This window comes from Mobula birostris, chromosome 12, assembly GCF_030028105.1.
Source record: "Mobula birostris isolate sMobBir1 chromosome 12, sMobBir1.hap1, whole genome shotgun sequence".
Classification (NCBI taxonomy): domain Eukaryota; kingdom Metazoa; phylum Chordata; class Chondrichthyes; order Myliobatiformes; family Myliobatidae; genus Mobula; species Mobula birostris.
Window position 1 is genome coordinate 48,370,864 of NC_092381.1, and position 25,269 is coordinate 48,396,132.

General features: G+C 43.0%; 1 protein-coding gene across 4 annotated transcripts in view; it reads right to left on the reverse strand.

Moving 5' to 3' along the window:
- Positions 1-25,269, reverse strand: part of elavl4 (ELAV like neuron-specific RNA binding protein 4) — a 123,532-nt gene that overhangs the window by 51,307 nt on the left and 46,956 nt on the right. For all 4 annotated transcript variants that reach the window (XM_072274661.1, XM_072274660.1, XM_072274662.1 and 1 more), the window contains exon 2: positions 23,842-24,082. In XM_072274661.1, coding sequence (XP_072130762.1) covers positions 23,842-24,070 — 229 coding nt within the window. In that variant the 5' untranslated portion in view covers positions 24,071-24,082. The remainder of the gene's footprint in view (positions 1-23,841; positions 24,083-25,269) is intronic.

Genomic DNA, 25,269 nt, shown 5'->3' on the forward strand with positions numbered 1-25,269 from the left:
TTTGTTAGGTGTGTTCAGGAAAGTATCCTGACACAATAGGTAGATAAGCCTATAGGCGGACAGGCTGTACTTGATCTAGTATTGGGAAATGAACCTGGTCAGGTGTCAGGTCTCTCAGCGGGAGAGCATTTTGGAAATAGTGATCAGAATTTTATCTCCTTTACCACAGCATTGGAGAGGGACAGGAACAGACAAGTTAGGAAAGCATTCAATTGGAGTAAGGGGAAATATGAAGCTATCAGGCAAGAACTTGGGAACATAAATTGGGAACAGATGTACAGGGAGATGTACGGCAGAAATGTGGCAACTATTCAGGGAATATTTGCATGGCGTTCTGCATAGGTACGTTCCAATTAGACAGGGAAAGGATGGTAGGGTACAGGAACTGTGGTGTACAAAGGCTGTTGTAAATCTAGTCAAGAAGAAAAGAAGAGCTTACGAAAGGTTCAAAAAAAAAGCAGGAAATGATAGAGATCTAGATGGTTATAAAGCTAGCAGGAAGGAGCTTAAGAATGAAATTAGGAGAGCCAGAAGGGGCCATGAGAAGGGCTTGGTGAGCAGGATTAAAGAAAACCCCAAAGGCATTCTACAAGCATGTGAAGAGCAAGAGAATAGGACCAATCAAGTGTGACAGCGGAAAAGTGTCTACGGAACCGGAGGAGATAGCAGAGGTACTTAATGAGTACCTTGCTTCAGTATTCACTACAGAAAACGGATCTTGGCGACTATAGGGATGGCACAGCTGATTGAAAAGCTTGAGCATATAGACATTAAGAAGGAGGATGTGCTGGAGCTTTTGGAAAGCATCAAGTTGGATAAGTTTCCGAGACCAAACGAGATGTACCCCAGGCTACTGTGGAAGGCAAGGGAGGAGATTGCTGAGCCTCTGGCAATTATCTTTACATCATCAATGGGGACAGGAGAGGTTCAAGAGTATAGGAGGGTTGCAGATGTTGTTCCCTTATTCAAGAAAGGGAGTAGAGATAGCCCAGGAAATTACAGACCAGTGAGTCTTATTCAGTTGTGAGTAAGTTGATGGAAAATCCTGAGAGGCAGGATTTATGAATATTTGGAGAGGTGTAATATGATTAGGAATAGTCAGTATGGCAGGCCGTGCCTTACGAGCCTGATTGAATCTTTTGAGGATATAACTAAACACATTGATGAAGGTAGACCAGTAGATGTAGTTAGTGTATATGGATTTCAGCAAGGCATTTGATAAGGTACTCCATGCAAGGTTTATTGAGAAAGTAGGGAGGCATGGGATCCAAGGGGACATTGCTTTTTGTGGATCCAGAATTGGCTTGCCCACAGAGGCAAAGAGTGGTTGTAGACGGGTCATATTCTGTATGGAGGTTGGTAACCAGTGGTGTGCCCCAGGGATCTGTTCTGGGACCCCTTTTCTTCATGATATTTATAAATGACCTGGATGAGGAAGTGGAGGGATGAGTCAGAAAATTTGCTGATGACACAAAGATGGGGGGGCGGTGTTGGAAAGTGTGGAGGGCTGTCAGAGGTTACAGGGGGACATCGATAGGATGCAAAACTGGGCTGAGAAGTGGCAGATGGAATTCAACCCAGATAAGTGTGAGGAGGTTCATTTTGGTAGGTCAAATATGTTGGCAGAATATAGTGTTCATGGTAAGACTCTTGGCAGTGTGGAGGATCAGAGGGACCTTAGGGCCCCAAGTCCACAGGACACTCAAAGCTGCTATGCAGGTTGACTGTGTGGTTATGAAGGCATACAGTGTATTGGCCTTCATCAACCCTGTGATTGAGTTCAAGAGCCGAAAGGTAATGTTGCAGCTGTATAGGACCCTGGTCAGACCCCACTTGGAGTACTGTGCGCAGTTCTGGTCACCTCACTACAGGAAGGATGTGGAAACTATAGAATGGGTGCAGAGGAGATTTACAAGGATGTTGCCTGGATTGGGGAGCATGCCTTATGAGAATAGGCTGAGTGAACTTGGCCTTTTCTCCTTGGAGTAGCAGAGGATGAGAGGTGACCTGATAGAGGTGTATAAGATGATGAGAGGCATTAATCGTGTGGATAGTCAGAGGCTTTTTCCCAGGGCGGAAATGGTTAACACGAGAGGGCACAGTTTTAAGGTGCCTGGAAGTAGGTACAGAGGAGATGTCAGGGGTAAGTTTTTTTTATGCAGCGAGTGGTGAGTGCGTGGAATGGGCTGTCAACGATGGTGGTGGAGGCAGATACGATAGGGTCTTTTAAGAGACTCCTGGATAGCTACATGGAGCTCTTAAAAATAGAGGGCTATGGGTAACCCTAGGTGATTTCTAAAGTAAGTACGTGTTTGGCACAGCATTGTGGGCTGAAGGACCTGTATTGTGCTGTAGGTTTTCTATGTTTCTAATCATCACCAGAGTTAAAATGACTGATCTGTAGTTGTTAGCATTGATTTGGTACTCATTTTTGATAAAGAATTCCTATTTGTCACTCTCCATTCCTATTGACAGCCTCTGGTATCTTTAGAGGATAGGCTGCCCTCTGGCAATCTCTACCCCCACTCTATCAATAGCTTCGGATATAATCAATCTGACCAAGTGACTTACTAATTTTAAACACCGCTAATCTTCTAATAACTCTTAATAATAAATTTTCATCAATCCTATAAATCTACAACCTTCATTTCTGCTGAGTTTTTGACATCATCCTCTATATTAATTACCCAGCCTTGTTTTCTACCAGTATACAAAGACGAGTCACTAATCAGTCCCGTCTCTTTTCTTTGTAAGATTCAAGTTCCCCTTTTGGTAAACTGCCATTCCCTTGTATTTTAACATTGGGAGTCGTCTGTCAGGGAATGCTGTAAACTGGCCCACTACAGGCTGCAGAAGTACGTGCTGAGGGATGCATTGCAGCCCTGTCCAACCAATGCACATTCTAACACAGCTCTCCGGGGAAAGAGCAGATTCTAGGGACACTCTGCTGCTGGACATGCAGGGGCTGAGTCTGGTAGTGCAGCCCCTTAAACAATAAAACCGTGTATTGTCCCTAGGGCACACATGCACAGCAATGATGCCATGTTCAAAAAGACATGTTAACACTACTGAACGTATTGACCAAATGGCACTAAGAATGCAAAGAGTTTTGCGCTGTTTTTCTTTTGTATTTTATTCTGAATAAAGTTTAGCTTTGAAATAAAAATAATCTTATTCTCATTCGTGCGGCATATTTGCCTCAGCGTATTATACTCAGTCTGGCTCTCATTTCAATTATTCAGATGATTGCCCGTCTTTGGTTTCAACTTGCCTTGGTTAGAACCTTCTTCATCTCATCGATTTTTAGCCCTCTCCTAATTAAGGTGTTTTACTTCATACGAAAATAAAAAGTGCTGCAATTGCAGAAGGTAGGCAACATCCATGGAGAGATAGAGAGTCAACATTTCAGGTCATTGCCTCTTCATCAAAGCATTGTAATGAATACACATTGACCCTGTTGTTCTCTACGCAGATGCTGTCTGACTTGCAGAGTATTTTCTGCACTTTATTTGCATTCCAACTGTCAAGTATATATCATTTTTTGCTCGTCATCCTACTTTAGATTGTTTTTTTGTCATTCTCCATGACCAATCTAAAGATTAGTACACAGAACATAGAACAGTACAGTACAGGAACAGGCCCTTTGGCCCATAACATTGTGCTCAACCAAATGGCCAACTAACCCAATCCCTTATGCCTACCATTTTCCTCATATTCATGTGCCTATCTAAACATCTCTTAGAAGTCCCTCATACATCTACCTCAACCACAAATCCAGGCAGTGCATTCCAGGCACCCACCACTCTCTGAGTAAAAATCTTGCCCTGAACCTTAAATGCCTCCTCTCTGGTATGAGCTACTTCAACCCTAGAAAAAAGGTATTTTTGCCTACTCTATACAATATTGCCTCACACAATATTATAAACCTTTATCAGACCTCCCCTCAGCCTCCACTGCTCCAGAGAAAACAACACAGGTTTGTCCCAACTCTTATTATAGCACATGTCCTCTGATCCAGGCAGCATTCTAGTAAACCTCTTCTGCACCATCTCCAAAGCCTTGACACCCTTCCTCTGATCAGGCGACCAATTTACTGTGCTATCCACAAGACCAGCAGTCTTCGTATCATCTGCAAACTTACTAAACCACTCACCCGCATGTTCATCCATGCCATTTATATGCAGTACATCACAACAGCAGAAGTTCCAGTACAGATCCCTGCGGAACATCACTAATGACAGTCTTTCAGAAAGAATAAGTCCCTTCGACCACTACCTCTGCCTTCTTTGGACGAGCCAGTTGTGAATCCAAGCAGCCAATTTACCAGGGATTCATGCATTTTAATCTTCTGGATGAGCCTTGGAGATGTGGAGAAATTTCTTTAGCCAGAGGGTGGTGAATTTGTGGAATTTGTTATCACAGACAGCTGTGGAAGCCAGGTCATTATGTGTATTTAAGGTGGAGATTGATATGTCCTTGATTTGCCACGGAAACAAAGGTTATGGGGAGAAGGGTTACTGACATTGGAGAGGGTTCAGAGGAGGTTCATGAGAATGATTCCAGGAATGAAAGGGACATCTGAGGGACGTCTGGCAGCTCTTGGGCTGTATTTCCTGGAGTTCAGGAGAATGAGGGGGGATCTCATAGAAACATTCCAAATGATAAAAGGCCTGAACAGATTAGATATAGCATAGTTATTTCCCATGGTAGGGGATTCTAGGACAAGAGGGCACAACTTCAGGATTGAAGTACGTCCTTTTCGAACTAAGATGTGGAGAAATTACTTCAGTCAGAGGGTGGTAGATCTGTGGAATTTGTTGCCACAAGCAGCTGTGGAGGCCAAGTCATTGGGTATATTAAAGGCAGAGATAGATAGATTCTTACTTTAGCCAGGGCATCAAAGGATATGGGGTGAAAGCAGGGTAGTGGGGATGTGATTGGCCTACTTCTGCTCCTATATCTTATGGTCTATAAGGCTGGGGAGTGGGGCTGAGGAGGGAAAAAAATGGATCAGCCATGATTGAATAGCACAGCTCAATGGGTCAAATGGCCTAATTCTGCTCCTATGTCTTATGGTCTCCCATGAGGGACCTCGTCAAACACCTTACTAAAATCCCCGTAGACAACATCTATACACATACCTTTATCAATCACCCTTCTAAACTGGTCAAAAAACTCTATCAAGTTAGTAATACGTGACTTGCCCCACACAACGCCACATGCTGGTTCTCCCTAATTAGGCCACGGTTTTCTGAATGCTCAAAAATCATGTCCCTAAGAATTCACTCATGTAACCTGCCTACCACTGACATGACTCACCCATCTATAATTTCCAAGATTATCTCTGGTTCTCTTCTTGACTAATGGAACAACATCACCTCCTGCTAGTCTGCTGGGACCATGCCTGTGTCACCAAAATACTGGCCAAGGCCCCAGCAATCTCTTCTCTTGCATCTCTCAATAATCTAGAGTACATCTCATCAGGCCCTGGAGACTTTAATGTTCTTTAAGAGACACAATACTATCTCTTTCTATACTGTGAAATGCCCAAGCATATTAATATTCTCAGCACTGATCTCCCTATCATCCACGTCCTTCTTGGTAAATACTGAAGTAACATACTCAGTAAGCACCTCACCCACCTCCTTCATATTCAAGCAAATTTCCCCCTTAATCCTTGAGTAATCCCATCCTCTAGTTATCCTCTTGCTCCTGATGTACCTATGTGGAGAATTGGGATCTGCTTTAATCCTACTTGCCAAGGACTTTTCATGGTCCTTGGTTTTCCTAGTTCCCTTAAGTACTTTTCTGGTTTCTTTATAATCCTCAAGGGCTCTGTTTGATTCTAGCTTCCTTTTTTTTCCTTCACTATATTTATCACCTCCCTCGAAATCCAAGGTTCTCTTACCTTGCCATCCTTGTGACTGGAATTCTTTCCTTTCCTGTCCTGTACTCTTTGCAGTCAGTCTTTAAACACCCTCCACATGTCAGATGTATACTTGCCCAAAAACAGTTGTTCCTAATTAACTCTCTCTGGTTACTGCCAAATGCTCTTGTAATTTGCCCAGCTCCAGTTTAATACTCTACCGCAAGATCCATACTTATCCCTATCTATAGCTAACCTAAAACTTAAGGAGCTGTGGTCACTGTTCCCTAACTGCTCACTCAGTTGCCTGACTAGACTCATTACCCAATACTAGATTCAGTATAGCTGCCCCTCAGCTATATATTGATTTAACAAACTAACCCAACAAACTTTGCCCCATCTTGCACTAAGAAAATTGGGGTCCTCCATAACAACAACCCTATCGGTTTTACACCTTTATTTGATCTGTGTGGGTGGGGGGATGGGGAGAGGGTATGTAGGTCAATCCTATCAGAGTGATTGCACCCATCCTGTTTTTGAGTTCTGCCCACACAGACTCAGTAGACGAGTTCTCCATTATGTCCCCTTCTGAATGCAGCTGTGATATTGTCGCTGATTTATAGCTCCACTCCCCCACCCTTCTTTTACTTCCCTCTTAATCTTTCCCAAAACATTGACACCCTGGGGCATTAAGCACCATTCCTCTCCAAGTCTTTGTAATAGGCACAACATCATAGTTCCCTGTACTGATCCAGGCTTTGAGTTCATCACCTTTACCCTAGCATTAAAATACACAAATTTCAAATTATCCATCCTATTGCATTAACCACTTTGTTCCTGCATGATTTTACTGGCCTGATATCTACCTTCCTCTTCAGCACTTTCTGAGCTGGTGCTCTGGTTCACACCTATCACACCCCTACTTCCCCCTCGCCAAACTAGTTTAAACCTTCCCAAGTAGCACTCGTGAACCACCTGGCCAGGATATTGGTTCCCCTCCAGTTTACATGCAACCCGTCCCTCTGATACAGATCATCTTGCTCCAGAAGACGTTCCAATGATCCAGAACCCGAAACCCCGCCTCATGCACCAGTTCCTCAGCCACTCATTCATGTGCACTACTTTCCTGCCCTGACTAGCACATGACACTGGGAGTATCTAGAGATGACTGCTTCGTGGGTCCTACTCTTCAGCCTCTTTCCTAACTCCCTATGCTCTCTGCGCAGGACCTCTTCCCCCATTTTACCCATGTCATTATTGTAATGTGCACCACCTCTGGCTGCTCAGCAACACCACCCACCCCCGCCCCCGAGAATATTCTGCTGCTGCTCCGAGACATCCTAGACCCGAGCACTTGGAAGGTTCCACATCGTCTTTTTTGTACCCAAAGGATCTTGTCTGTTCCCCTAACTATGGAGTCTCCTATCACTATCGATTTGCCTGACTTGAGCCTTCCCTGCCACAATCCCACTGGCCTGGCTGCTGCTGCTGTGCCCTGATAGGTCACCCCCCCCCCCCCAAATGGGTATCGCTGTCACTGAGGGCAATGGCCACAGGAGAACCCTGCACTGACTGCCGACTCCCCTTACTTCTCCTGGTGTTACCCATCTATTACCTGAACCCTGCACTCTGGGTGTGACCACCTCAGTAAAAGTTTCATCTATGAGATTTTCAGCATCCCAAACGGTCCTGAGTACTTCCAGTTCCAAATCCAGTTCCTTGACCTTTTCAGCCAGGAAGCTGACATTGGGTGCATTTCCTGTGCCATGTAGTCATCAGGGAGACTGTTAGGTACCCTCAAATTCCGCATCACACAGGAGGAGAATTCCAATGTCTTAACCATTCTGCCAACACTGAACTAAGGACTGAGGGTTTACAGACAATAAAAGAAAAGCTTACTTGTTATCTCTGTAATCTCTGAGTTTCACTCTTACCTAGGTCACTTACTAAGCCTCTTCTTCCTGATCTTGTTATACCTTTGGTTCTATCTTCTCAAACCCAAGTTTCAACAGTCAAAAACAAATGATAACAAATAACTCAGCACCCTTAGCCTCTGCCTGTTCTCTAACACTGGTCCACTTGCATAATGGCTGCTCTGCTTACTCTTTTTATCAGCTCAAATAAAACTCACTCCTGATGACACTTGTCCTTTTCAAATAATTCAGATTCAAATCATGATTCAGATTTATCAAATGTACATCGAAACATACAGTGAAATGCACTGTTTATGCCGAAGATATGCTAGGGGCAGCCTACAAGTGTCACCACACATTCTGGCACAAACAAAGCATTCCCATAATGCTGGCAGAACAACAAAGAATACAACACAATGCTCATCACAGGCAACAAAACAACAACAAGAACAAGTCCCTTTCCTCTCTCCCACCCGTACACATGTACAGTGCTTCAACTCCAGGGCAGGCCTCCAGTTTTCAGATATCAGGCTTCGACTTTCAATCGACCTTCAAGCCTTGATCTTCAGTATCGACCCCTGGAGTAGATGATGACAAGACCCTGAATTCCAAATCTGAACTCTGGGTACATCGACACATTGTCTCTGATGTCTTCTGCTCCCAGTGACACCTAATCCTGCGAATCACTGACCTGGAACAGTCTGACATCCACAGATGTCCTTTGTCACCTGTCCACGTAGTGGCCTTAAAGTGTGGAGCAGAGGCCTGGACTCTGGATGTCTTTCATCATCTGTCCGTATCGCTGAAATTCTATATGATGATTACCATTCAAGCATGAACTAAGTACTATCTAATTGAATTTAACTACTCCATTTCCAGTTTTGCAAATATCAGTATCACTGATATTATTGATTGGCATTTATTATGATGACTTACAGGATGCTTATGACAGCAATTAGGGAAGGGCAATAAAGAGTGGTCTTGTCAGCAGTACCCAGTTCTTCAAAAATAAATAAATGTAAACAAAAACCTTCTGGTATTATGGCATGTGATTATTTCTTCCTCAATAGATTTACATTGTACAAAGTAAATTTTATTATCAATGTACATACATGTCATCATGTACAACCCTGAGATTTTCTTGTGGGAAAACTCAGCAAATCTAGAATAGTTACTATGCCAGGATCAATGAAAGATCAACCAGAGTGCAGAAGGCAATCAACTGTGCAGATGCAAATATAAAGGAGGAAGGGGGCGGAGCAAAGTTACGATGGCTCTAAACGGCGACTCCTTTGCTCGCATCTTCCGAAACAGCTCTATTTCTATCTTTGACATTTCTTTTGCGGGATGAGAAGATGGCGGCGCGATGCAGCTCGCAGCGGCCACTCTGGTGGTGATATCTGTTATCATAACATAGAACACAGAATAGTACAGCACAGTACAGACCCTTCGGCCCACAATGTTGTGCCGACCCTCAAACCCTACCTCCCATATAACCCCCCACCTTAAATTCCTCCATATACCTGTCTAGTAGTCTCTTAAACTTCACTAGTGTACCTGCCTCCCCCACTGACTCAGGCAGTGCATTCCATGCACCAGCCACTCTCTGAGTAAAAAACCTTCCTCTAATATCCCCCTTGAACTTCCCACCCCTTACCTTAAAGCCATGTTCTCTTGTATTGAGCAGTGGTGCCCTGGGGAAGAGGCGCTGGCTATCCACTCTATCTATTCCTCTTATTATCTTGTACACCTCTATCATGTCTCCTCTCATCCTCCTTCTCTCCAAAGAGTAAAGCCCTAGTTCCCTTAATCTCTGATCATAATGCGTACTCTCTAAACCAGGCAGCATCCTGGTAAATCTCCTCTGTACCCTTTCCAATGCTTTCACATCCTTCCTATAGTGAGGCGACCAGAACTGGACACAGTACTCCAAGTGTGGCCTAACCAGACTTCTATAGAGCTGCATCATTACATCGCGACTCTTAAACTCTATCCCTCGACTTATGAAAGCTAACACCCCATAAGCTTTCTTAACTACCCTATCCACCTGTGAGGCAACTTTCAGGGATCTGTGGACATGTACCTCCAGATCCTTCTGCTCCTCCACACTACCAAGTCTCCTGCCATTTGCTTTGTACTCTGCCTTGGAGTTTGTCCTTCCAAAGAGTACCACCTCACACTTCTCCGGGTTGAACTCCATCTGTCATTTCTCAGCCCACTTCTGCATCCTATCAATGTCTCTCTGCAATCTTCGACAATCCTCTACACTATCTACAACACCACCAACCTTTGTGTCGTCTGCAAACTTGCCAACCCACCCTTCTACCCCCACATCCAGGTCGTTAATAAAAATCACGAAAAGTAGAGGTCCCAGAACAGATCCTTGTGGGACACCACTAGTCACAATCCTCCAATCTGAATGTACTCCCTCCACCACGACCCTCTGCCTTCTGCAGGCAAGCCAATTCTGAATCCACCTGGCCAAACTTCCCTGGATCCCATGCCTTCTGACTTTCTGAATAAGCCTACCGTGTGGAACCTTGTCAAATGCCTTACTAATATCCATGTAGATCACATCCACTACACTACCCTCATCTATATGCCTGGTCACCTCCTCAAAGAACTCTATCAGGCTTGTTAGACACGATCTGCCCTTCACAAAGCCATGCTGACTGTCCCTGATCAGACCATGATTCTTTAAGTGCCCAGAGATCCTATCTCTAAGAATCTTTTCCAACAGCTTTCCCACCACAGACGTAAGGCTCACTGGTCTATAATTACCCGGACTATCCCTACTTCCTTTTTTGAACAAAGGGACAGCATTCGCCTCCCTCCAATCTTCCGGTACCATTCCCGTGGACAATGAGGACATAAAGATCCTAGCCAGAGGCTCAGCAATCTCTTCTCTTGCCTCGTGGAGCAGCCTGGGGAATATTCCGTCAGGCCCTGGGGACTTATCCGTCCTAATGTATTTTAACAACTCCAACACCTCCTCTCCCTTAATATCAACATACTCCAGAACATCAACCTCACTCATATTGTTGTCACCATCATCTGTCAAGTAGGGTGCCGTGCACAATCCTGATTTGATGGAGACAGACGTGAAAGCATAGAGGAACATCTGGTGAAACTTCTGAAATGCCTGATTCACTGCCGCTGCTACTGTGTGATAAAGAATCTCTGGAGGGGAAGGCCCCGAGTCCTCGGCTTTGTTGCTTGGCGGCTGGGGCAGGGTCGAAGTGCTTGACAGAGGATGGTGCTCGGTGTCAAAGGGCTGGTCGGAAGCTCGAAGTTTTCGGACAGACTCAGAGTCAGCTGTGGTCTAGTGCTTCCAATGCATTAGCAAGTTTGCGGCGCTTGGAGGTTCATGGCAGAGGGAGTTTCTCCCTTCTACCGTCTGCGTGAAATGATGGGGCTATCGGGACTTGAGACTTATTTTTTACCATGCCCATGGTCTGCTCTTTATCAAATTACGGTATTGCTTTCCACTGTTGTAACTATATGTTATAATTATGTGGTTTTGTCAGTTTTAGTCTTGGTTTGTCCTGTGTTTCTGTGATATCTTTCTGGAGGAACATTGTATCATTTTTTAATGCAGGCATTTCTAAATGACAATAAATGAGGACTGAGTGTCCTCATAACCTAATCTAATCTTTTGAAGACCCTGGCCTGGAGTTACACTCTGACTTAGCAGGAATGGGACCCACTCTCAGGGCTTCACAGCCGGCCATTCTTTGATATCCCAAGGACGTGGCCTGGAAGATTAGTGTGCCTTCAGGGTGCCGGATTCTCCTGGCTCTGGAGATGTGCAGATTCTAGGCTGGTGCCCCTGACTGAAATGTCACGGGAAAATACGGAACGTTGGGAGCAGCGGGTTAGTTGCTGTGGGTTGTGTGCCCAGAGATCTGAGCCTTTCTGGGGCTGATTCTCTGGGTCCAGAGCTCGGAAAAAGCGACGCAACAGACTTTTAACATCATAAATCAGCCAGCTGTTTATGTCTCCCCTCTTGCTGTGAAACGGGGACACCCCTTTTTCCCTTATTAGGGAAAGAGAGAGCCTGTGGTATATCGAATTACCAGGTGAACTAGTAGTCTTGGGGTACTGCAAGTCTATGTCTTTACTGATGCTTTGCTGCAGGCTTGAGTATTTGGTGGAGAGTGCTGATGCTTTTTTGCTGGTGGGGGTGGGGGGGGTCACTGCCTTGCTGCTGCTTGTGCTGGGAGGGGGAGCTGAGAGGGGGCTTTGGGGGTCTAACCTTAATTACCATTCATTCTTTGGGGCGCTCCTCGGTTTTTGTGGATGCTTGCGAAGAAAAAGAATTTCAGGATGTATATTGTTTCTATTTCTCTGACATTAATTGTACCCATTGAACCTAAATAAATAGCAATAAATACTGAGAACATGAGATAAAGAGTCCTTAAAGTCAGATCATTGGTTGTGGGAACACTTCAATGATGGGCAAGTGAAGGTGAGGGTAGTTATCCTCTTTTATTCAAGTGCCTGATGGTTAAAGGGTAGTAACTATTCTTGAACCTGGTAATGAGAGTCTTGAGGCTCTTGTATCTTCAATTGGATGGCAGCAGTGAGAAGAAAGCATGACCTGGGTAGTGGGGATCTCCAATGATGAATGCTGCTTTCCTAAGATAGTATTTCATGTAGATGTGCTCAAGGGCTGAGAGGGCTTTATCTGTGATGTACTGGGCCGAATCCACTACCTTTAGCACATTGTAGTGGGGCGGCATGGTGACCTGGGTTTAATTCCTGCTGCTGCCTGTAAGGAGTTTGAATGTTTTCCCCGTGACCGCGTGGGTTTCCTCTGGGTGCTCCAGTTTCCTCCCACAGTCCAACGACATACCCGTTGGTAGATTAATTGGTCATTGTAAATTGTCCCGTGATTAGGCTCAGATTAAATCGAGGGATTGCAGGGCGGTGCCCCTGACTGAAGATGTGTTCATTTTGAACATGATTTCAAATGTATTTGACTGGGCTGCTTTTGATCCATCCTAACACCCTCACTCATTCCTCAGGTCACACTAGTTTTTTGTCGTGGATGGTTGGCTGTAACCTTAAGGTTGTTATAGCCGGGATGGTAATGGGGACAAGCTCCCACTACCCATTAAGTGCTCCCAGTGGTGTGCATCTCAAATAACCAACTCCAGCACCTGGCCTTCACATGTGGCTTAGCTGTTAAGCCCAGCAGAACCATTCCTACTGACAGGAGAAGGTGCAAAGGCAGGTTACTGGCACCTTACAACCAGTCACTTTGGGCAGATGGGGCTCATCAGCAGTGGTTGGCACCTCATCTAGAAGGAAAACTATGATCTCAAAATTCTGCTACCTTGTGGCTACACCCACTAACGGGGAAGGTTTCAGGAGTAAACCCTGAGGGAACAATCCGGAGCTCCAGTCCCTAAGTTAGTCCTACATTGAATTCAATGTTGACTGGCAACTCCTGTGACGTTGCTTGTACCAAACTGTATCGGACTCTGCCGTTCCTTTGGGTTCATCAAATATGTGGAAAGGGGGAGCTTACTACCTGGCAACAGCTTGCTCTCCATATTGTACTGCCCAGGCTTGCATATCTATACAGCCAGGGCACAACATCCATGATCAACTCTGACCGACGGAGGCCTCAGGCTGGCAGTGACCTCAAAATCTCCAAGCCCTCCACAGGGCCACCCTGATTGTTTTGACAGCTTGCATTAAATAAAGTGACAGTCACTGGTAATAAATGTTTCAGATTAAAAACTATCAAAATTGATTGAAAGACTATTAAAAGAAGATGTAAAACAAAATTGAACATATTAAACTAATTAGAAGCTATACAGTAAAACAAATAACATTTACAACTACCTTAGTAATTAAGTCTGTATTCCTATCTGTGCTTTCCTTTTCACTCACATGTAGAATGACTGCCCTTAAAATGAATGGGCCTTAAGTAATCTACAGAGAGCACAGTAATCTGGCATGATCGGTTGTTGCTGGTTTTAGCTTTGATAACCATTCCTCAATTTAGGATTAGCCAACAAAAAAAATGGAACTAACCAGCAATAACCATCCCTCTAAGGCTGTGTTTTTGTTTTGAACAAGGTGGTTTGTGACTCCAGACGTCAGGCAGCCATGTACATGGCAACACTGCAAGCCTGGTTTTTCCAAGTTAATACTTCAGGCAAAGGTCAACAAGGTGGAAAGGGAGAAAGCTGTCATTTTTGTAGGGTTTTGAGAACTGGTGCGTTTATGAAGAGACCTTTAGGCTTACTGTTAAATGTCAATGAGAGGACTTTGCAACGCAAGTCAATGACAGAGTCTAACTCTAGAGCTGGTGCACATTTACAGGTATATCTAAGTAATGAATGGTCATATTTAGTAATGCTCTTCATCTCTGTTTCTCCAAATGCAAAATTACTGTCATCCACTCCTCAATGCAGTAAATTCCCATCATTCATCCAACACTAAAATAATTCATTGTCCTTTATATGTTCCCTATTGCTGTCATACATTAACCAACCAACGTGGAAAATAGCCAAAATGACTCCTCGTTCAAAAATGAAGATAGATGGGGTGAACTACAGGGCAGTTAATATAATACTGATTGTTCACAAGGTTTTAGTTCATAATCAAAGAGAAAATAACTTGTCATTTAGTAAAGCTGGGTATAATCAAACCTTGACAGCAAGGAGGAATACAGGAGAGAGATAGAGAACAAGCTTGAGCAGGGTAGCACACGGGAGGTGTGGAGAGGCATGAGGAACATCACTGGCTTCAATTGCCTGGCTGCAGAGCCTTGGAATGAAGCCGTGAATGGGCTAATCAGTTAAACCAATTTTTCAAAGTTTGAAAACTTCCCTCCTGTTTACACACCCCAGGTGCTGAGACACCCAATGGTCCCTCAGCACCAACATCTCCTCTCCTCCCTCGTGCAGTTCAACACGTGGACAAACAACATAGGCTACCACTGTCTACACCCTTTCCTTCCCCTGCACCTACCATCCACACCTCTATATATGAACTGCTCTTCACCTCCCCTAGATCCCACCTGCCACCAACTCCCAAGTCTTTGTGGACTCATCTTCATAACGGAGCAGGTGAGAAGGGCTCTGGGGAAACTCAGACATGGCAAAGCATTGGGACTGGATAGTCTGAACTGCAAGGAGCTAGAAGCAGTGTGCTGAGCAGTTGTGTGGAGTTCTCCCGTACACTTTCAATCTGAGTCTCAAGCCTGGAAAGGGTCCTGTGTGGGAAATATCACATGTGGTCGCAGTACCCAAGAACGGCCGACCAAAAGTCTTGAATGACTTTTGTCCAGTGGCCCTGACCTCACACGTCATGAAGACCCTAGAGAGGCTGATCCTGGCTCGTCTCTGACCTCTGCAGTTTGCCTACCAGGAGCACACTGTAGTCAAAGATGGTATCATCTACCTGCTGACCAGAGCCTACTCACATTTGTATAGGCAGGGAAGCACTCAGAGCATTATGTTTTTTTTTTTGATTTTTCTAGTGCCTTTGATACCATACAACCCTCTTTGCTGGGGGAAATGTTCCAGTCAATACAGGCTGGCACTTCCAGTGTATCCTGGATAATGGATTAACTGACTAGCATACCACAGTTTGTGTAGCTTCAGAGCTGTGTGTCTGCCATGGCTATAAGTAACACTGGTGCCCCACTGGGCACCGTATTGGCTCTCTTCCTGTTTGCCCTGTATACCTCAGACTTTAGATACAACATGGAGTCATGTCATATGCAGAAATTCTCTGATGACTCAGCAATAGCTGGGTGAAGAAAGGGAGGACAGGAGGATGAACACAGGGCTCTGGTGGAGGACTTCGTCGAATGGTACAAGCTGAATCATCTGCAGCTCAACATCAGTAAGACAAAGGAGATGATGATGGACTTTAGGAAGACCAAGCCTGCACTGCTCCTTGTTAATATTGATGGTGAGGACGTGGATGTGGTGAAGACCTGCAAAGCACCTGGGGGTGAACCTGGATGACAGACTTGAGTGCAGTACCAACACAGAGGCTGTGTACAAGAAGAAGCAGAGTCGCTCTACTTCCTGAGGAGACTGGGGCCCTTTGTATGCAGGCCTCTCCTTCACATATTTTACCAGTCTGTTGTCGCCAGTACAATGCTCTATACAGTGGTGTGCTGGGGTAATGGCATCAACATGGGTGATGCCAACAGGCTCAATAAACTGATTAGAAAGGCTGGCTCTGTTATAAGAGTCAAACTGGACATACTGGAGGTTGTGGTAGAACAAAGGACCCTCCGGAAAATCCTGGCAACCTGGAAAATATTTCTCACCCTCTGCATGCCACCTTGGCTGAACAGAGGAGCACTTTCAGTTATAGACTAAACCAACTGTGCTGCTCCAAAGAGTCCTATATGAGGTCATTCTTACCCTCAGTCATTAGGCTCTATGAGTCAACCTATAGCCGGGGAAGTGATGACCCCCTCCTGTTAGACTGTTATTAACCTCTGTTTGTCACGCTCTGCTATTGTGGACTCCCTGTGCAACACCACCATCACTCCTTATCTGGACGGTGTGAATGTGCACCCATTACTGTATAATATTACAGGAATTCCTCCACTACCATCTCATCAGTGTGAACTTGTAAATCTTGTAATCTTTGATTTGTAAATCTTGTACATCTTATTTTTAATGTTGTTTTTATTCTTTCTTAGTTCTCTTCTAATATTTATATATCTGTGCACTTGTAATGCTACTGTGAGACTGTAATTTCCTTTGAGATCAATAAAGTACCTATCTATCTGTGGTTTTATACAAGGTAAATGACTTTTGACAAATTTGCTCAATTCTTTGATGATGTGACAAGGGAAGTTGACAGAGGGGAGCTTGTGAATTTTGCAAGCTTTTCAAATGTATATAACTAATAAATAAAATTAGAGGGCAAAGTATCGAAGGAAGTGTGGACTGAAAATTACCTGTCCCATAAAAAATAAAGACTTGGAATAAATTCATGCACTATAACACCTAGATTCCTTTGATCTTATTTCTTTGCAGTTTCCTTCTATTAAGATAGTAATATGCCTTTCGATTGCTGAACAGATCTAACCTGTGGTGTAAACCCGGGGTTCATGGCTCTCAATTGTTTACTATTCATATAAATGGTCTAGAAAAGGGAACAAAATTTAAGATTTACAACTTTGCCAATGATTTGAAAAAAAGGTGGAAGGGCATATTATTCTAAGGACATTATGATTTTGCAATGGAATATAAATAGGTTCAGTGAGCAGGCAAAAAACTTGACAATTGGAATTAATGTAAGGAAAGTGTGAGGTTAAAACATTTTGGTATGAAGAATCAGAACACATAATGTTAGTATAATGGAAAGAAATTGCAAATGAATAAAGTTCAAAGGGATTTAGGTGTTCAATGTATGAATCATAAAATGTTATTAGGCAGCTCTAACAAGCAGTAGAGAAGACATATGGCATATTGGCCATTTTTACAAGGGAGTTAGTATTTAAAAATTGGTTGATTTTGACACAGTTGCACAGGACATTCGTAAGGCCACACCTGGAATACTGTGCATAGTTTTGGAACCATAACGTAACAAGGAAAATATTGGAGGCAGTTCAAAGATAGCACTCACATTCACTGTGATAAGATGATTTGAGAGATTAGTCATGGCTGCAACTAACATGTGCCTGACCAAGGACTTGGACCTGCTGCAACTGCAATCTCACTGGTTCTTCACTTGGTTTTGACAACAGCAAAACATCTGTAGGCTGCTGTTGATCAATTACAACTCAGTGTTCAACACCATCATCTCCACATTGCTAATCAACAAGCTTCAAAACCTGGGCCCTGGTACCTCCCTCTGAAACTGGATCCCTGGGAGATCAGAGTCAGTATGGATTACGAATAACATCTCCTCATTGACAATCAACATTGCCACACCTCAAGGATATGCTCAGCCCACTGCTCTAAGCTCCCTACACTCATGACATTGTGGGTAGGCACAACTCAAATGCAACCTATAAATTTGGCAGTGCCACCACTGTTGTTGCCAGAGTCTCAGATGGCGACAAGGAGGTATAAAGGAGTGAGATAAATTGGCTGGTTGAGTGGTATCTCAGTAACAACTTCGCACTCAATGTCAGCAAGACAAAGGACATGACTGAGGACCTCAGCAAGAGGAAGAAGTCGGGAAAGCATATAACCAGTACTCAATGAGGGGTTAAAAGTGGAAAGAGGGAGCAGCGTCAAGCTTCTGTGTGCCAAAATCTCAGAGGATCCATTCTGGGCCTAATACATTACTGCAACCACAAGGAAGGCACACTGGCGGCTTTACTTTGTTAGGGGTTTGAAGAGATTTGGTACAGAAGAGAAGTACAGTAAAGAGCATTTTGATTGGCTCCTTCACTGCCTGGTAAGGAGATTACGATGTACAGGATCAAAAGAGGCTGCAGAGACTCCATCATGAGCACAATCTTCTCCTCTGTCGAAGATGTCTTCAAGAGATGGTGCTTCAAGAAGGCAGCCAGCTCCATCATGGACACTAGCCTCCTCACCACAGAGACATCTTTAAAAAGTCATGTCTCAAGAAAACGGGATCTGTCATTGAGGATTTTCACCATCCAGTACATGTCATATTCTTATTACTACCATTGAGGAGGTGGTACAGGAACATGAAGACCCTCACTCAACATTTTATGAAGAGCTTTTTATGTTGTGCCATCAGAATTCTGAATAGTCAATGAACTTTACCTCATTATTCCTCTTTTGCACGAGCAATCAATTTATTTTCTAACTTACAGCAAGTCCTGCATTGTACTCTGCTGCAAAACAACACATTTCACAACGTATATCAGTGATGATAAACCTGATTGCAAAAATCACTATTCCTGGGTTGTTCTATCAAAAGAGCTTCAAAACTTTGGGCCTGTATTTCGTGGAGTTTACTAACATATAAGATCCTAAGGGTACTTGACAAAAGCAGATGTTGAGATGTTTTCACAAGTGAAAAGTCATGAACAAAGAGCACCTGACTTACAAAATATGGAGACCATCATTTAAAACTGAGGTATGAATAAATTTCTTCTCTCATAATGTAAGGAATCTCTGAAATTCTCTGCTCTTAGGGTTGCAGGAGGTCAGATCATAGAGAAGTATTAAGGATGACATTTGAAAGATTGAGGAATTGAGCATTATGGGGAACTGGGACAGAACAGTTAAAAATGCCAGCATCAATTGGCCATAATCAGACCGATGGCAGTGCAGGCTTGAGGGGACTTACTCCACCTCTTTTTTTTTTGCTTTCATATTCATGCTCACACCATTTCTAAAAAAGACTATGAACATTCATCCGTAGCAGACAGATCTCAGCTGAGGTATTTGCTGACTCCTTTTCTCCTGCAGTTCACAATCACTGCAACTACAACAAATGGGAGGGGTTATATTGCATCTCAGGAACTCACCACTCTAGAGGAAAGAATGCTAGCATAACTAACAAAGCCAGGTGATGCCATGGTCATTGAAGATGGTCAGAGGTTTATGCTGAATCCTTCTGGCCACAATCCACTTCCCCTTTATCTAACAATCACAATTTCTTCTCCTGACTTGTATATGGTCAAAGAACCATTTCACCGTTCTCAACCAACCTTCCCAACTTTGTTCTCAAAACATTTTTACCATAAACCTGCCTTCGTTCATTTCTCTTTTGGCAACTTGTTAATCTAATTTATGTAGCTATGATTTTAAATAATGGTATTCAATTTTCTAAAGATTAATAGCAGTTTTGCAGCAACAAGCTATGACAAAGATGACAATGGAGGTGTCTTAGCAGTAAGATTATGTATGCACAATGAAAAGCAAGGTACTCTGAAAGCCTGAGAGCAACTACAGGGAGCAGAGGGATGTCCAGGTTCAATTTTGCAGATGTCTTTGCATAGAACTAACACTATCCTGTCCAGCCAGTTCCATTTCAACATAGGCCAATCCAACCAACAATTGCACTTGATTGTCAGTGTCTCAATTTCTACTGTAGTACAAGGTAAAGCTACTGAATATTGGAATGTTGCAATGGAAGTTTAGGCTACTACTCATGCTTTGGGTGGTGGGCTGGAGATACGTCTCTATCAAAGGAGGTATAAGGCTCTCCTTTCCTCCATTAGCCTGCACGTCATCCTAGGGCAAGGCTTAGCACTTGCTTAGACACCCCCCACCCACCCACAATCAAGATCACATGAAACCATGGGTGCAAATGATGGATAGTCATATGTGCAGCGGGTACATATCGTAAGTACTCGTTATGCAATCAGTGACGCCAGGCAGACAAACTGTGAAGAATATTGATAATGGTTGGGGTCACCCATCTTGTAAAGACACCACCCAGAAGATAGATAGATATACTTTATTAATTCCAAGGGAAATTTGGTTTCGTTACCAAATTTACCAAAGAAGGCAAACACATCTGTAGAAAAATTTGCCAAGAACAATCATGGTCATGGAAAGACCATGATCGCACGTCAAAATGACAGGGCAGATAATGAACGAACTACTCATAGTTGAAAGCTGCCTTCCGGTCTTAGGGCTGCATGAGGTTGTCTGTAAGTTGATCCACTGAAATTCATTCGGCAAAAGGAAAAGGCACAATGTGATCAGTGATGTTGCAAGATCTGATGGATATGTTACAATGGATGGAAATATAAATGGATGGTTTTCTGTGTTTTAGATCAAAATGAGGAGCTGCAGTGAAAGGTTAAAACAAATATTGATTTAGGGAGAATCTCCATTAGATCTTGACTGTCTGGCCAGAATTCAGTTGTCTCCTTCACCTTCCATCTTCAATTTATCCTCCTCTCTTGTTACTGCTCCTCTTACTGCCCAGCAACCAGCAGTAACTCAGCTTAAGTTAGATGACAAACTGTGACACGATCCTCAGGACTTCATTATACAGAATCCCGTTTAATGTTAAGGAGTTGCAAGCATTGCTTCAGAACACACTGGCAGGAGGCTCACCTTTGATCCATGCACTATGCATGCTATAATGATAATAGTGCTTTTGGAAATTCATTGCTTTACATCAAAAGTGCTACATTATGAAGCCAAAATTCAAAAAACTGATTCTAATAGTGCATTTAGAATCACTGAGGACATTTTCAAAAGGTGATGATTCAAGGTGGCGGTATCCATCATGAAGGATCTTCACCATCCAGGACACGCCCTCTTCTCATTACTACCATCATTGAGGACACACAGGAGCCTGAAGATGCACACTCAATGTTTAAGGAACAGCTTCTTCCCCTCCACTATCACATTTCAAAATAGTTAATGAACCCATGAAAACTACCTCGCTATTTTGCCTTCTTTTTGCATTATTTATTTTTTAAAAATATATTCTTTTTGTAATTTATAGCAATTTTTATATATTGCTCTGTACAGTTGTTGCAAAAGAACAAATTTCATGACAAATGTCAGTGATTATAAACCCGAATCTGACAAAAAGATCACGATAAGTTTTGTGCAACTATGTGATGAACAATATTCTATGTTACTGCACACCTCTTTCATGATTACTCATTTCTGAAAGGGAAGTTATAGACTAGTGATTGCAGTGATCGCTTACCAGAAAAAATGTGATAAATAAAGTAGTTAATGGTTGTGTTTGCTGCCAGCAAGTTGTTGCTGTGCTTCACCAGTGCTATCTTATACCAGAATTCTTGGAAGGATGCATGGTTCCCCTACTACCACCCCGTGCAATTGGATCCTTAATTTCCTCATTTACAGACTGCAGTCAGTTTGGATTGGCAACATCTTCTCCACAATCTCCATCAACTCAGACTGTGTGCTTAGATCTCTGTTCCACTCATTTTATACTTATGACTGGGAGGCTAAGCACAGCTCCAACGCCATATTCAAGTTTGCTGAATAGTTCAAGTTTGTTGGCCAAATCAAAGATGGTGATGGATCAGCATACCATAGGGAAAATGAAAATTTGGCTAAGTGGTGCCACAACAACAACCTCTCACTCAAGGTCAACAAGACAGAGGAGCTAATTATTGATTTCAGGAGGAAGAAACCAGAGGTCCATAAGCCAGTCCTCACCAGGGGATCAGAGGTGGAGAGGATCAGCAACTTTAAATTCCTTGATGTTATCATTTCAGAGGACTTGTCCTGGGTCCAGCATGTAAGTGCAATTACGAAGAAAGCACTGCAGTGCCTCTACTTCCTTAGAGGTTTGCGAAGATTTGGCAGACACCTGAAACTCTGACAAATTCCTATAGATGTGTGGTGCAGAGTATATTGACTGGTTGCATCATGGCCTGGTATGGACACACCACTGCCCTTGAATGGAAATTCCTACAAACAGTAGTGGATACAGCCTAGTTCATTGTGGGTAAAGACACCATTGAGCATATCTACATAGAGAGCTGTCACAGCAAAGCAACATGGAAATCAGGGACCCTATCACCCAAGTCATGTTCTCTTCTTGCTGCAGCCATCAGGAAGAAGGTGCAGAAACCTCAGGACTCACACCACCAGGTTCAGGAATAGTTATTATTCCTCATCTATCTGGTTCTTGAACCGATGGGATAACTTCATTCAACCTTACTATTATTTTATTTATATTATTTTTCTTTACTATTTGCAGTTTGTTGTCTTTTGCACATTGGTTGCTTGTCCATACTGTTGGGTGTGGTCCTTCATTGATTCTATTATAGCTCTTGGATTTACTGAATATATTTGCAAGAAAAGGAATCTCAGGGTTGCATATAGTAACATACATATATGTACTTTGATAATAAATTTACTTTGAACATCTCATGTTCCATTTAGTTATGATACAACCATTGGGAATCTTTAATCTCAGATAATCAGTATTCAAAGTTCAAAGTAAATTTAGCTTCCATTAAGTGCCAAAATTAACCTGCAAAATTAACTCAGCTTTACTCTCACCACAGATGATCATTTCAGATTTCAAGCAACTGATATGTTCAGATTCTCCAAGTTTCAATTTTCCCTTTCTCTCCATTGTCCTCATTTAGCTCATTCTGCTTACTTTCTTCCAAGCAGATCAATGCAAAACTTCATCACACACTCTGTTAACAGCAACAGTCTTCACACTATTGTGGTAGATCCCTGTTCTCTCCAACCATCCAAATTCTCAAAACTTAAGACTTGCTTGCTTACTGTCTTTTCCTAACTTGATGAAACACTAACTCTGTTTCTTGCTCTACAGATGCTGCCTGATGATTTGAAAATTTCCATTTCAGATAATAATGCCAAATGCTACATCATGGAATGAAGAATCTAAGATTCTTACAGAAATTAGTTGAATTGCGATTCTTTCCCAAAGTTAAAATCAAATAATAAGACATATTGTTTATGAAACTTCTCTTCAAAATATTTAGACTTAAAACATGTAATATTTTAGCAATAGTATATGATGTTAAATATCTGTCAAATGTATTAGAAGGCCACAGCAGTTGATGCATTTGTTTAGACAAAAGGTAGTACATATAATGCAACTTCATTGGCTCAATAACTTATACATTTACCCAGAAAGATGATGGATAACTCTGCAGCAATGATCTTTACAATAGTACTGTGGAGCACTAAGGTAGCTACTATCATAGCTTGGGTCGTTGGAGTTTGGAGTTCAATTCCAGCGTCCTGTGAAACCAAGTTTGTATGTTCTTTGCTCTGTGCACATGGGTTTCCTCCAGGTGCTCTGGTTTCTTCCCACAGGCCAAAGATATACCATCTAGTAGGATAATTGGTCATTGTAAATTGCCCCACGATTAGGCCAAGGTTAAATCGGAGTGTTGCTGGGTGGCACAGCTCAAGGGCTGGAATGGTCTGTTCTGTGCTGTATCTCTAATTAAACAAAATAAAATCTGCCTGGACTGCTAACACAGAAGCAGCAAGCAAACACTTGCTGCAGGATAATCAGGACGTTCCTATTTGGAAGTAAAGCATATAAAATCATTTAATTTTCTGGTACACTGAACTAAATTTGACAAATTGAAATATGTTGCTTGGACCGTTCTCAAGAGAAATGCAGTGGCACTTTATGCTCATGGCCCAAACTAACCTGTTATTTTATCCCGAACAAGTTTGCATGATTCAATTTCGCCAATGCTCCCAAACAAACTTCTGAATTCTTCTTGTGTCATATTTTGAGGAAGATAGTTGACTATGAGGTTGGTTTTGCTGTCATCTGTTGGAGCCCCTGTCTGCATCGGTGAAGAGCAGTTCCTACTGTTGCTTGATGGACCATTGGGTGTGTTGGACGTAGGGCCATTTGACACCTGAGGTTCCATGGTGCTAATTATCTAAGATAAGATATGAAGTAAATATCTATGAGTAAAAAAAATCAAAGCTTGATTCAACTGTTTTAAACATCACAAACAGTAAATATAAAAATAATACTGCTGCATTCTAGCACTGTATTCAATTACATACTTGACTCAGTCTGCTCTGTGACTACTTTTGTTGGGCTCAGACAAGTTCTTAGAATCCTTGATGTAACATAAATATACAGTGCCTTAAGAAATGTAGAGACTTATCAAAGAGAGTTGATATATATTTGTTAATCGCGAGATCTGTTTAACATACATAGAAACATACATAGAAAATAGGTGCAGGAGTAGGCCATTCGGCCCTTCGAGCCTGCACCGCCATTTATTATGATCATGGCTGATCATCCAACTCAGAACCCCGCCCCAGCCTTCCCTCCATACCCCGACCCCCATAGCCACAAGGGCCATATCTAACTCCCTCTTAAATATAGCCAATGAACTGGCCTCAACTGTTTCCTGTGGCAGAGAATTCCACAGATTCACCACTCTCTGTGTGAAGAAGTTTTTCCTAATCTCGGTCCTAAAAGGCTTCCCCTCTATCCTCAAACTGTGGCCCCTCGTTCTGGACTTCCCCAACATCGGGAACAATCTTCCTGCATCTAGCCTGTCCAATCCCTTTAGGATCTTATACGTTTCAATCAGATCCCCCCTCAATCTTCTAAATTCCAATGAGTACAAGCCCAGTTCATCCAGTCTTTCTTCATATGAAAGTCCTGCCATCCCAGGAATCAATCTGGTGAACCTTCTTTGTACTCCCTCTATGGCAAGGATGTCTTTCCTCAGATTAGGGGACCAAAACTGCACACAATACTCCAGGTGTGGTCTCACCAAGGCCTTGTACAACTGCAGTAGTACCTCCCTGCTCCTGTACTCCAATCCTCTCGCTATAAATGCCAGCATACCATTCGCCTTTTTCACCGCCTGCTGTACCTGCATGCCCACTTTCAATGACTGGTGTATAATGACACCCAGGTCTCGTTGCACCTCCCCTTTTCCTAATCGGCCACCATTCAGATAATAATCTGTTTTCCTATTTTTGCCACCAAAGTGGATAACTTCACATTTATCCACATTAAATTGCATCTGCCATGAATTTGCCCACTCACCCAACCTATCCAAGTCACCCTGCATCCTCTTAGCATCCTCCTCACAGCTAACAC